This window comes from Panthera leo, chromosome C1 (genome assembly GCF_018350215.1).
Source record: "Panthera leo isolate Ple1 chromosome C1, P.leo_Ple1_pat1.1, whole genome shotgun sequence".
NCBI classification, from domain to species: Eukaryota; Metazoa; Chordata; class Mammalia; order Carnivora; family Felidae; genus Panthera; species Panthera leo.
Genome location: NC_056686.1, coordinates 201,941,330 through 201,955,327, shown reverse-complemented (window position 1 = coordinate 201,955,327; position 13,998 = coordinate 201,941,330). Strand labels below are relative to the sequence as shown.

Genomic DNA, 13,998 nt, shown 5'->3' with positions numbered 1-13,998 from the left:
CTTTTTTCTCATTATCACCTTGCTAAGGAACCTTTTTTAAATGTTTGTTTATTTATTTTTAAGGTGAGGACAGGGCTGGAGGGGCAGGGAGAGTGAGAGAGAAATAATCCCAAGCAGGCTCCTCGAGTTCAGCACAGAGCCCCATGGGGGGCTCGATCCCAAGAACCGTTAGATCATGACCTGAGCTGAATTCAAGAGTTAGACACTCAACTGACTGAGCCACCCAGGCACCCCATAAGGAGCCTTTTAAGACACTTTTTTCTAATCACTTCCTCTCAAGAAATTTTAATCCACAGACATACCAAAATTCTGTTTATATATGGTATGTGTTATCTTTCATACTTTAAAATTTTTTTAATGTTTACTTATTTATTTTGAGAGAAAGAGTGTGCACACACATGAGCAGGGGAGGGGCAGAAAGAGAGAGAGAGAGAGAGAGAGAGAGAGAGAGAATCACAAGCAGGCTCCATGCTGTCACCATAGAGCCCAACGTGAAGCTAGATCCCAACGAACAGTGAGATCACTACCTGAGCTGAAATTGAGAGTTGGACACGTAATGAACTGAGCCACCTAGGTGCCCTGATCTTTCATACTTGAAAAGAGTAAGATGTTTTTATGCCTCAAGAATCAATTTTCAGGGCACCTGGGTGGCTCAGTCGGTTAAGCATCTGACTTCCACTCAGGTCATGATCTCACATTTCGTGAGTTCAAGGCCCGCGTCGGGCTCTGTGCTGACAGCTCAGAGCCTGGAGCCTGCTTTGGATTCTGTGTCTCCCTCTTTCTCTGCCTCTCTTTCTTTCTCTCTCTCTCTCAAAAATAAATAAACATTAAAAAAAATTTTTTTAAAGAATCAATTTTTCTCCTCTCCTGGGGGAACCCCATTTGTCGGTTCAGGGATTACAGTAAAGCACCATGGGATTGCAGTAAGGAATGTAAAATGGCAGGGAAGCCTCCAAAGCTTTGCAAAATTTAGTTCTCCCATCTCCTCTAACTGAACTTCACAGCTCCATAATTTATAGTCTTATCTCTCAGTCTGTCATTCCCATTCTGCTCTTTCTCCCCTTCCCTGGATTTCATCTTTTTTTCTCTCTCTAGTGTGGAATTGTAGGAGTGAATTTAAGTAAAACAGTCATCTGTACAGCTCAGGGACAATGTAGGGAAGATGATTTCCTAAAACAGTCCTTTAAGAGGTCATCCCTTTGGGAGAAAGACCCCAGAGACCCATGGGTACCCCAGGGGTATTCATGGGAAAACATAATAGACTTTAAGTATTGGGGGAATTAAAGATATACATTTGGAGTTGCCTTTCAGAGGAGAGAGCTCACAAGAGGTCTTATATTGTTCCCAACAATATATAGATATGGATGTCCTATACTGGATCTAACTTCCCTACATAAATTCTTTTGGGTTTGGTGCCATTTCTGCCAGTGGAAATATCAAACTCCTTTTCTCTGGCAATAGAGTACAACCAATGACAACATCTTCTCTCCCCTCTAGAAACTACCAGAGGCATGCCATGTAGGTGACGGAAGACCCTTTGTCATGCATTTACAGAATCTGTATGTGGCAGTCACCAGACAAGAGATCCAAGTGAGACAGGAGCATCAAGGCACTGGTGAGTAGCTCCGTAGCTGTGGAGGTTCTTGGTCTCCCTGGGGTTAGAGTTAAGGTATAGGTCTGTGCTGTCCAATATGGTAGTCATGATTTAAATTTAAATTAAAAATGAATAAATGAAATAAAATGAAAAATACATCTCCTCCTTTGCTGTAGCCACATTTCAAATGCTCAATAGCTACGTGTGGCCACATGTGGCCAGCGGCTACCAAGGCGGACAGTGAAGATGCAGACATTTCCATCACTGCAGAAACTTCTATTGGAACTGGTCTAGGTATTTGGAGAATTAGTGAGAGGACCAGGAGAAAGATTAATCTCTCTACCTGAGACATGGTAGGAAATGTCTATTGAAGAGCAGTTGGCTGTTTTGAGTCAAAGAAGCTCTTGTCCTACCTAGTTAAAGTGGGCCTGGGGAATCTTCAGAGTAGACACAGAGCTTTCCAAAAGTCAGCTGGAAGTTGGATTTGTGGCTACTTCTGTCTGTTTATATCTTAGTACTAAACCCTGGCCTTTATCAGAATGCTTGGTAAATGCTAATGCCTTCCTGGTAAGAAGAAGACATTTATCACTGTCTTCTCTTGATCTTTCTGATTTCAGGAGATCCTCAGCCCTCAAGCAGTACCTCCCCACAAGGAACTGAAAACCAACTTCTGAGCCAGCCAGAAGAGCCGGTCTCCTCAGCACCATCCCTCCCAGTGACTGAGAAAGACCCCACAGTGAGTCATGCACCTGTAGCCCCTGAGCCAGAGGCCCCGTGGCTATCACCTAGTTGATGCTGCCTTAACAAATACTGGAGGGTATTTGTGACCAGGCCTCTAGATTATGGATTTCTATATGGAGAATCATGGTCTTGTGCATCTTACTTTGGTATTTCCTCTCTGCAATTCCTGTACTGACTGAGGGACCTTGGCTCCTTCTCCCCCTTACCCCGCTTCCAGTGATAGTCTATGAGGTTGTTCCCTGCAGGAGAAGGGATGAACACATTGCATAGGGTCTTGTGTCACATTCACGGCCCAGCACAGACTTCAGACCACCTGTGCCAGCCACTCATCCCACCCAGAGTCAGGGGAGCAACCTAACCTAAGTGGAACTGTTCGAAACCTCTATTAACTTGGATTCCTTTTCTTTCTAGGGTCCTTCAGGCCCTGTGAAGAGACCTCAGTTGTCAAAGGTCAAGAGGAAGAAGCTAAGGGGGCTCTTCAGTTAACCTGTCACTGTCTCAACTGCTGAGGATGGACCTGGAGAATAGTGCCCTAATGTCAGCCTAAAAGGCACTCCCATGGCAGGAGTATCTCTGACACAGAGTTATATAGTCTGAGGCCCCACTGTAGGGGCAAGATAACTGAAGTCCATGTTGAAAGGCATGGGTACTGTTGACCAAGGGAATCTTGCCTCTAGCCTGTTGGCCATTGGCCTTCCCTATCCAAGTGGAAGCCAGCTTCTGAGAGTCCCATACCTTCCTCTCTTTTGTTAGAGGTTCTCCAGACCCAGGGTCCTACCGTGGACTTTAGATACATAGGGCAAGCCAGCAAAAAGGCTCAACATGCTCAGGAAGCCTATCTACCTTTCTTAAGAGTCTCTAGCCAGTCCCAGGTGCTCCTCAGAGACGCACTTCTCTCTTAAGCATGGAATAAAAAGCACTCACACCCCCCTGCTTTCGAGATTGCTTATTCTATGTAACATGACCAACCTATTTCACTTTACTGGGCCCCACCCATTGTTGTCTCTAGATGAAGTTTAGGCCCTCAGTCTGCTCCTTCAGATTCTTCTCATGCTTCTCTCATGTGGCCTGTGCTAAGCCTCCATTTGGGAACTTTGATCTTGAGAACTCTTTCCGTGGTGGGCACAGACAGAACAGATTGCTGCTGTTCTCCTTTGCCCAACTTCATATGGGGTGTTGTTTTGTTTTTTGTCCTTGTTTTTTTTTTTTTTTTGTCTGTTTCCAAGGCATAGACAACAGACTGAACCACAATATGGGATTGAAATTATAAAGAGCTTCGAGCACAAGGGCCGAGGTAGTTTCCCACTGGAGTGGGAGAGAAAGGAATTTTATTCTCCCGTCCTTCATGCCACTTCAAATAACATGGTAACTAGAAGAACTCGAGAAGATAGGACAGCAGGGAACAGGAATGGCCACAGAGTTCTCTGGGACAATGGCCTAGGGAATGAATAGTGCTTAGCAGGAAAAAAGGCAAAATTTGTATGAGATAGGAAGAATCTTAGTTAAAAAGTCCACTCTTTGGACAGATCTGGAAAGATTTAGCAGACCAGGATTGGCAAAGTCCCATGGCCTTTTCTGCTAGGTTTTCCTCTATGGGTAAGACCATCTGAAACATTATTTAGGAGAGACAGGAAGGAAAGTAGAACGCCGATGTTTACTGGGAGCTGTTAGGTAGAGGAAGGAAAGGGGGCAGAACCCACGGGGGCCTTTTCGGGCTTATTTACTTATGATGGTCAAATGCCTCCTCATCCCCATGTCTTCTCTGTCTGGGATGGGTGTTTCTGTCCTTATGTCAAGTCATGGGGAAGAGGACAATCCAAGCAATGATAAAGTAATAATAATTATAATAAGAACAGCAATAATAATAGGCAGCTAAAAGTTACTGAGCAGTTAATATATACTAAGTACTCTGATAACTACCTGGCGTTGAATCCTCATAGCATCGTATGATGAAGATACTGTTAATCCATTAAGAAATACAGTCTTGAAGTGATTAAGTGACTTATCAAAGGTCATTCAGCTAATAAGTAACAGCCAGCATTTGAACCCAGACTTTTGAGTTCTTCACTGCATCCGTATGTACATTACAGAAAACGTTTTCCAGGAAGGGTGTTAGGCCTTTTCTATCTTCCACTGTAACTGCCCTTCTCCTATGACCCTGCTTCCTTTCAATAGGATCTTGTAGTTCCCATCACCTCTTCACAGCCGGAGCCTTTCAGGACTTCAGGACCGCCATGCTTTTACTGACTAGCCCAGTCTGAGAGCTCCACCGGGGCTCATTCCCAGTCACCGTTGATAACTCTTCACCTCCAGATAACAGTGCCCCACTGTCGTGACTATCACTGATGCAAATTGGGGACTATGTAAAAACAATCTATCAGATGGCTCACTTTGTTCTTTAGGGATTTTTTTGGCATAATTTAGATAGCCATATTTCAGCATCTGTAAGGTATGAGACCACATGGAAAATGGGAAGATTTGCCCCAGCAAGCTGGGAGAAAATAAGGGTTCTTCACCCTGGATAATCCCTCTGCCCTAAGACCATGGTCTCAAGAGCATGTACTTTTAATCAGAGGGGAATCAGGGGTTTGTGAACCCCCTAAAATTGTAAGAGAAATTCTAAGAGCATAACTTTTCCATGTTCTCAAAAGAATGCATGACTTTTTTAAAAGGTTAAGTAAGAGTATGCCTAATGATCTCCCTGCCACTGCCCCCCTCTACCCCAAAGGTGGCAGCCTCCATGGGGATATTGCCTGAACATATCCTTAGAGAAACATTGCTCCCAGAGGGTCTGCTTCTGGTATTCTTGCCCCGAAGTTCTTGCCCCCCAGAACGAGGGGTGGTGTTTGAGAATCCCTGGGCAATACCAGGGAAATCCCTGCCTGGACAAATTGGCCTAGCCAGGCTGTATTCCAGCCCTGCCCCCTGGCTTGGGCCCCTCCCCGAGGCCCCCAGCCCGGCCCAACCCCCACCCCACATGCACATAAAAGGGTCGAATTCTCGTGGCTGCTCCATAAATTTTATTCCGTAAATATTAGTTTTCCCTGTGTTTAATAAAGCAGTGGCCCACCTCCCCGCCTACCCGCCCGCTCCCCGGGGCCGGGGCTGGGGCCAGGGCTGGCTGGTGGGAGAAGGGACTCTTTCAATTGCTTTGGAGTATTTTTAGAAAAAAAAATAATATAAGGTGGTTTACATGAGCAAGCCAGCAAACCAGGAGCGGGACTAGGGACCTCGAGGAAGTTCCTGCAGCAACTTGACCTAAAAATAGGGAAATAGCGCCACCTAGGCTGCAAGACCTACTTGGCCGGGCTGGCTGGCTCCCCTCCCCCCACAGTCAGCTGGGACAGGCAAGCTCTTTGCTAGAAGGGAAATCATCCCTCAGCACTCCAGCTGGGCAGCATCTCCTTTAGTTAGCCCTTACTGAGGGCTTTCCCAGCAGCCTCTAAGGCAAAGTCCCAGCCGCCTCCTAGAAAAATCCCATGGGGGTCATTCTCTGTTCTGCTATGGGTCAGCCAGTCTCCCAGATCAAGGAGTGCTTCCAAAAGCTAGCAAAGTGATTGAGAAGGAAGGAAGGAAGGAGCTTCTGGTCTTCATGTTCCTACTGAACCCCGAGGAACTTGCCCTGGAATTCCTAGGGTGTAAGGTAGCAAAGAGAGAGGCTTGTGTTCCCACACTCCGGCCCAGGAAAGAATCTGTCCCCGTCAGACCAGGGTCCTTCCACAGGTCTGATGCAGTGCACCTACAGGGAACACTTGGGGGAAGGAATGAGGGTCAACTCTCCTGAATACTCAGTGCTACTGCTTCTTAATCTTATTGGGTGGTACATTTCTTGCCTTCCTATTTCTTGCCTCCTTTTCTTGCCTTCCTATTCATTGAAAACTCCCATTTTCCCAGGCCCTTACCTTCCCTCACCCTGGTCTGCTGGGAGATGAGCAGGAGTCTCGTGTGTCATTCTCTGGGGTTTCCAGAGAATGGGTTTCCAGCTGTACCCAACTGAGATGGCAGGAGGAAGGAGAACAGAAAAGGCAACAACTTAGTCTTGTTCTTGATATTGTCACTAGGGGCATCTCCTTCTCTCTAATCATTCTGTCCTTCATTTTCTCCTACTTACAAAACTAGGAAGACTTGCTCCAAAGAGTATAGGGGAAACCTAAGATCCTCTTGATAACCCTTCCTCATGATGTGATAAAGTCATGTTATCAGTTCTGCCTACTCCCTCACTATTTGTGCTATTAATACTATCTGTGTTATATACACATTTCCTATGTGCTTTTTGTTTTCTCATCCTTTCATTAGATTATACTCTTTGAGAACAGGGTCAGTTTTTAACCCTAACTCAGAAAATATCACCGTGGTGGTATTATATTACCAAAGGTGCAACTTGATGTTAACTGGGTTTTGATAGGATCAGGATGTTTCCTTGCCTTGCCTTGCCTTGCCTTGCATTGCGTTGCCTTGCGTTGCCTTGCGTTGCCTTGCGTTGCGTTGCGTTGCCTTGCCTTGCCTTGCCTTGCCTTGCCTTGCCTTCCCTTGCCTTCCCTTCCCTTCCCTTCCCTTCCCTTCCCTTCCCTTCCCTTCCTTTCCCTCCCCTCTTTTCTTTTTTCAAGTAAACTTCTACACCCAATGTGGAGCTCGAACTCACAACTCCAAGATGAAGAGTTGCATTCTCTATGGACTGAACCAGCCAGGAGCCCCAGGATGTATGCTTTTCTAAGCTCTGTCCTGAAGTATTTTCTCTATTCTAGTTTCCCTGATGCAGAAACTGTTCAAAAGGAGAGGTGACCTTACTATGGGAGGCCTCCAGACTCAGAGCCCACGACCCTGGGTTCCTAGTCCTTGTTACCAACATCAGCAAATGCGTGGGCTCACCGAATTGCAATGGGTTATGCTGGGCACTCAGTTACAGAGAGGAATGCCAGAAGGGAAGGGAGCCCCACTTTGAAGGGAGAGCTTTCCCTAACTGCCATGACCTTCTGGAAACTGCTACCAGTTATTCTTGCTGTGTGTTTCTTATTGCTCTATTTTTCCCCCCTGTTCTGTCGGACAGGGCCTCAGAAGATCCCATCCTGTGGGGAAACCTCCAGACAGGGAGAGTATGAGGTAGCTTGTGTGTGTGTGTGTGTGTGTGTGTGTGTGTGTGTGTGTGTGTGTGTGTGAGGAGACCTGGGAATCCTTCACTACTTGACCTAGAAGCCCATCTATCCTCCGTCTTTCATCCCAGACCCTTGGAGGAATACTTTTCCATCTCCTGAGACTTTGTTTTATGGTGGTCCCTTATGCTTCTCCTCAATTCTGCGGTCACATTACTTTGCCCTGGCACAAGGGGAAGTCATCGGGTGGCACCAAAGCATTCCAGCAAAGGCTCGATCATTCTTCCAAGCTGTTAACTCCTACCTGCCCTCAGTTTCTCTATCCTGAAACCCAGCAGCTTCTGCTGTGCTTTCTACACTCCTGGACCTTTGAATGGCTGTTAGCCTCTCAGCACCTAACTCTCATGGGTTCCTGAGAGTCTGGGCCAGCTTAGGGGAACCCGGAAGAGGCACTGGAAGGACTCCAGGGTGTGGGGAGCACACAGCCATTGACTCACCTGGGAAGATTGTGCCAGGATTACTTGTCCTGCTGGGCCAAGGGCCAGGAGTTAAAGGAGCATACAGCACCACACTCTTCCTCCCCTTACTTGGGGGCCCAAAACAGAAGCAGGGTTAGAATTGGGGAGTATGGCTTGGGGGCTTCTGTGAGTCCCTTCTGAAATCTGGGTGTTATATTTACTTTTTCATATTGGCAGCTGGAAGGGGAAGCCCATCCCAGCTCGGCATTGTTGTCTAACATGGTTAATCAGATCCTATAATCCTGCTGTGGAAATATTGGGCCTCACTCAAAACAATAGAGACCAAGAATATTGTGGTTAAACTTCAACCAACTGCCTCCCTGGCCTGTTTGCCTAACCCCTACCCCCCTCTCCCAGGCCAGAGTCCTCCTCGCTTTATGGACCCCTGATAGGATCGACAGCCAGTCAGAAATCGGTGACAGGAGAAGAGAGAATGGAGTAGGAGAAGGGTAATCCTCCTGACTAGCCCTCCATCCTGTTCTTCCCCTCCCACCCAGGCCTTGAAGGGTGAGCAGGGTGGTGAGCAGAGTTGGAGCTAGGGTGGGGGGGAAGCCCTGCAGGGTCTGGGTCTGGGGTCAGGGGTCAAGAGCAGTACTGTTGGGGGTCCTGGGAGGGGGTAAAGAGATCCCATATTCAAGACAAAAAGACGGCTGCCACATGAGGAGGAAAGACTGCCAGTTTCATTTATGACTGCTGCCTGGCACTACCAGAGCACAGAGCAAAACCAGTGGGTCCTTGTCGTGTATGGAAGGACCAGGGAGGCCCCGGGTGGGGCAAGAGGAATTGGTAACAAGTATGTCTGTTTCACTAGTAACTTGATATAACAGCAATGTAAATAGTAATAGTCTGATGATGTATGGAGGTGACACTGATACCCCAACTTGAGTGGTTTTCTGCCACTCAGAAACGTTGCCCTTCACGTTGCTGTCTTTAATAAGTACCAGTTCAGTGTGGCAGGATAATTTACACGATTAGAAGAGTAGAACAGAGGGAACAGGTAACCCGTACAATGGCATTTGGAATCAAAAAGAAGACGGAGTGTCTGGATTGGGCTAAAGGGAAAACTAGCAGAGTGATACATTCAGCAAAAGGCAGAGGACGTTCCTCTTGCAGACACTAGAGCACCTGGCTGGAGAAACGGCCAACTGCGAGTTCGTACTTGGCCGTCATGCACCCAGGGTGCACTGGGCACGAGTCACAGCCACCCTGGTTACAGAGGTGTCACCAGGGAGGTGAAGTACAGGGAGGCCCCAGCTCCAGCACCTTGGACTATTGAACGGTCAAAGTGTATGTGCATTTTTAGGATTTGAAGAATGAAAACAGAACCGTGCCAAATGAAACTATATTTAATCTACTCACGTAGGGTGAGGGTGAAGCAATACCAGAGAGCATTTGCTGTTTCTCACCGATGGTGCCATGTGATAATTCAGGGATGGCCATGGCTCCTGTGGGTTAGTCACCAAAACCATTTTGGTTTTTTTTATTTTTATTATTTTTTAAGGTTTATTTTTGACAGAGAGAGAGAGAGACAGAGCATGAGTGGGGGAGGGGCAGAGAGAGGGAGACACAGAATCTGAGGCAGGTTCCAGGCTCTGAGTTGTCAGCACAGAGCTCGACGCGGGGCTCAAACTCACAGACCGCAAGATCATGACCTGAGCCGAAGTTGGATGCTCAACCGACTGAGCCACCCAGGCGCCCCTCACCAAAACCATTTTGAAGCAGAAACCACTTGATGGAAGCTGATCTTACCACCAGAAAGACATCTGGAAAATAGTTCTTGGGAGTGAGAATCTAAGACATACGTATGCTTCTGGACAAGAATCTTAAAAACACCTTAACGGCCATCATCAAATGGAGTTGAAGCAGGTTATGAAATGGATGTCAAAATGATCTGAAGATGATGGGAAACATTTCGACAGTTGAGTAACTTGGACAACCAGTGCGGGAAGAATTCAATGGCAAGAAAGATCCCTAATGGAAGCTCCAGAAAATTCTGACCAGGAAGGGGGATGTAAGGAGCCAGGTTGGTGGGTTAAACCTTGTGCTGTACATAGACTTGAACTATAAATGGGGAAGTCCAACAGGGAAGCTTCAGATCATCACAAAGGAATTCAAAGAAAGGCACAGGTTTGTAGGAAATGTGTCAGGAATGAAACAGAAAAACCCATATCCAACAAGAAACAAATACAATTAAACGTGAATTAATTCAAATCCTGTACATACTGAGAGCTTACACATCAGCACCCCCACCAACAGGGCCACGAAGACATATCTTCTGTTTTCAAGAAGTCTGCAATCCCAAGATGATAGTTAAAAGATAGATTTTTTTCCCAACTGTATAAAGTAGAAAGCGAGAGCCATGCCTATGTCTGTTTTAAAAAGTTTAAAAGAATCCTATGTATAAATACTGTTTTGTTCCCTGATTTTATTTTTACTTGACTATGTTGTGTCCATATCTACATGTCAAACACAAATCTCTTTAAAGGGCAAATTATCTTCATTATGAGCTCTGTAAAAAGTTTGAAAATCATACTCGTGGTCAGCAAGCAGAAAGCCAACCTATTCCATTTTCCCCAGCTTCGTCTTCCATCACACTCGTCTCTTTGCTATTTCTTTAATATGCAAGTACATTAGGCCTTTGCTCTATGCCTTTTTCTCTGCCCAGAATGTTCTTCCCCTAGATATCCTCTTGGTTGAAGACCTCACCTCTTTCAGGTCTTGGCTCAAGTCACACCTCAATGAGATCTCCACTCACCGCCCCACTTACCAGAACCTGCCTCCCAACCTCACACCCTCCCCACAAGGTAACTGCCCTCCCAATCCTTTCCTTCCCTTTTTTACAGTTTGTGCTCATAGGGCTTCGGGTCCCCTTCTAACACATTATGCATTTTCCTGATTTTTACATTCTCTTTAATTGTTGGTCTCCCTAATGCCTCCCCACTAGACTAAAGCTCCATCAGGGCAGGAATCTTTTTTTTGTTTTTCGGGTTCTGTCACATCCCACGCATCTTGTGCAGTGTTTGGCACTTAATAGGTGCTCAAAAATATTTGTGAGTGGATATATGAAGAAAGAGGATCACACACACACACACAGACACACACCCTCCACACTGGCAGTATCTTGAAGCGATTTTAGAAATTTGTAGACACAAGTTACTGTAATATTTTTTGTTTACAGCAACCAGTAGTAAGGCAAGAGTGGTGGTTAAATGCCATTTTGTTAGCTAGAACCATAATGGAATGATGTCATTTTGCAGAAACTAAGAATACAAGTTATTAAAAGTAAGGGACAGGATACCTTCTTGCTTTCTTTGGCTATACATCCCCAGCATCCTTAGGATGCTTTACGTACCAAGAGAGACTGGTGAGAGGGTGTGGGTGGACCAATCCAGACCCTGTTACAGAAAGCCGAGGAGCATGGCTTGAGTATTAAAGATTAGTACCCTCCCCTTTACTGACCATTCATTGAACTAATATTTTCCAAGACTCTCTTTAAGCAACTAATTTCTCTCCTAATAGAGATGCTGGGGTGGAAATAAAGCACATTAGTATTAGTAAACATGTTACTAACCATACACAAAAAATATATTTGTATATATGTCTTTTTGTCTATAAGAGTTTCCCACAATCTTTAGTTTCTGATTTGAGGGCAAAAACTCTTCTATGTAACACTCTGGCTACTTTTTCCTACCTTTTCAAAGTCATCAAAACAAGGTCTTTAATGCCCGAATCTCTCTGAAGTGCCTCGTAATGAGCTTATTGTTAGGGCAAAGGTAACTTGACATTCCCATTTCTAATCAATAGCCAGCTTTCAAAGCATTTGAGTGGCTCTAATTGGATCTCCAAATGTGTTCTGGACTAATCTGAGGCTTGAAAGACAGCCTGCTTCCATTTCTGAATATGGGCCAAATTTGGTGGAGTTGCTAACCTCTTAAAAAAAATCAACAGTAGAGGGAAATCTGGCTGGCTCAGTTGGTGGAGTGTGAGACTCTTGATCCTGGGATTGTGAGTTCAACCCCCACATTGAGCACAGAGCCTACTTTAAAAAAATAAATTAAGAATTAAAAAATCAACAGTAGAGAGGCACCTAGGTGGCTCAGTCAGTTGAGCATCCGACTCTTGATTTTGGCTCAGGTCATGATCTCATGGGATCGAGCCCTGTGTCAGGCTCTGTGCTGAGTGTGGAGCCTGCTTGGGACTCTCTCTCTCTCTCTCTCTCTCTCTCTCTCTCTCTCTCTCAAAAATCAACAGAAGTGAGAATGATTGCAATCAGCTGGGGAAATGGTAAATTAAAGAGTATGAGGTCTTAAAAATCCAAGATGAAAGTAACAGGACTCCCCTATATTTGGAGAGAAAATGAGTGACCTGAACAGAGGTCAACAACCCAGCACGCTTGCCCTAGGAATCACTTACAAAGAAATGGGGTCATTATGGAGTCAAAATGGCCTGGATTCCAACTCCAACTCCCTCACTTACAAGCTCTGAACCTCAGTTCCTCATCCATAAAGTGAAAATAATGGTGTCAATTTCATAAGGCTTTTGTGAAGGTTACATCAGATAACACCAGGGTTTCCCCCTTTACTAGATCATCCAGGTTGGGTTTTCATTACCACTGGCGCCATCATCGTTGCTTGGGCCACTGCCCGTCACTGAGAATCCCCTTCATTCTTTTCAGGCATTCCTTTCCCTCCTTCAAAACTGATTTCTTCCAAGAGGTCTAACCCCATCATCAGATGGAATTGAAGCACGTATGAAACAGATGTCAAAATGACCTAAAGATGGGGGCATCTTGGTGGCTTAGTCAGTTAATTGTCCAACTCTTGATTTGGGCCCAGGTCAAGATCTTCCAGGTTCATGAGTTTGAGCCCCATGTTGGGCTCTGCGCTGACTGTCCGGAGACTACTTGGGATTTTCTCTCTCTCTTCCTCTCTCTCTGCCCCTCCCCCTTTCCCTCTGAAGGTAAACCAATAAACTTAAAAAAAATCTAAAGATGATGGAAAATATTTCAACAGTTAAGTAACTTGGACAACTAGTGGGAACAATTCAATGGGAAGAAAGATCCCAGGCTAATCTCTTCTTAATTCCATATCCTTCTAGGCCAAGTTCATCTTATCTACATGATTCTACAGAATTCTACAGAATTATCTACATGATCTACAGAATTCATGCATTATTCTGTACTCACTCATAAATGGCATTCACAGCTTCACAACTGTCTTTTATTTTCATGATTTATTTTTAAGGTTAAATAGTGAATTTCTTGAGGACAACAACTGTGTTTTTTTACTTTCTGTTGTATTCTCTATCCTTACGCACCTATCACACTACTGTTCACAAGATAGATGCTCACTAATAGAAAGGATCCTCCTAATCCCACTACTGTCTTGGGGCACACATGTATGAGCAACCTGTTGTATATTATTCCCCCGAGACGGGTGATAGGAATCATAGAACCACTGCTGCTAGTGAGCCCAGTGGAGGATAAAAAACAAATTACACATAAGCTTTGTACTTCACAGCTTATATTTTTAACCCTCGCAACAACCCTACGAGGTAAGTGATAATATTTTCGCCTTATAGATGAGAAAACTAAAATTTAGAGAAGTCAAGTGACTTGCCCAAGGCCACAAAGGTAGAAGGTATCAAAGACCATGTTCAGGCATAGATCTGACAACTCCAGGCCTAGAGCTCTTTCTATGAGCCAAGGCTGCTGTGTTCCGAGTCATTGGAAGATATTTGGCTAACTGCATTCCAACAACCTGTCTGGTTGTGGCTCAGCACCCATGGATTTAGAGCAGGACTGATCTGGCCAAGTGGCAGGATAAAGAGAAAAAAGATTAGTTGATTACAGAAGTATGGACCAGCACAGTATGTATGCATGTATTTGTCTGTAGATATACACATATCTGTATACACATGCACACACATATGACTATAAGTACATTTTATTTGAACTATGTAGTGTTCAAATCAAGATTGAGTAAATATACTAACATAGTAGTCTACTAAACAGATATTTAATGATCAGGTTCTATGGTATATTTTCTTCCCCCCA

The 13,998-nt window shown here is 45.1% G+C and overlaps 1 protein-coding gene across 5 annotated transcripts in view; it reads left to right on the top strand.

The window, feature by feature from the left end:
- NHEJ1 (non-homologous end joining factor 1) overlaps nt 1-3,268 on the top strand; it is an 81,205-nt gene extending 77,937 nt beyond the window's left edge. For 3 of the 5 annotated variants that reach the window (XM_042950193.1, XM_042950192.1, XM_042950191.1), the window contains exons 6-8: nt 1,498-1,615; nt 2,212-2,330; nt 2,747-3,268. In XM_042950193.1, coding sequence (XP_042806127.1) covers nt 1,498-1,615; nt 2,212-2,330; nt 2,747-2,821 — 312 coding nt within the window. In that variant the 3' untranslated portion in view covers nt 2,822-3,268. The remainder of the gene's footprint in view (nt 1-1,497; nt 1,616-2,211; nt 2,331-2,746) is intronic. The other 2 variants (XR_006205713.1, XM_042950194.1) reach the window with 1 other exon arrangement.
- Nucleotides 3,269-13,998: the final 10,730 nt, after the last annotated feature.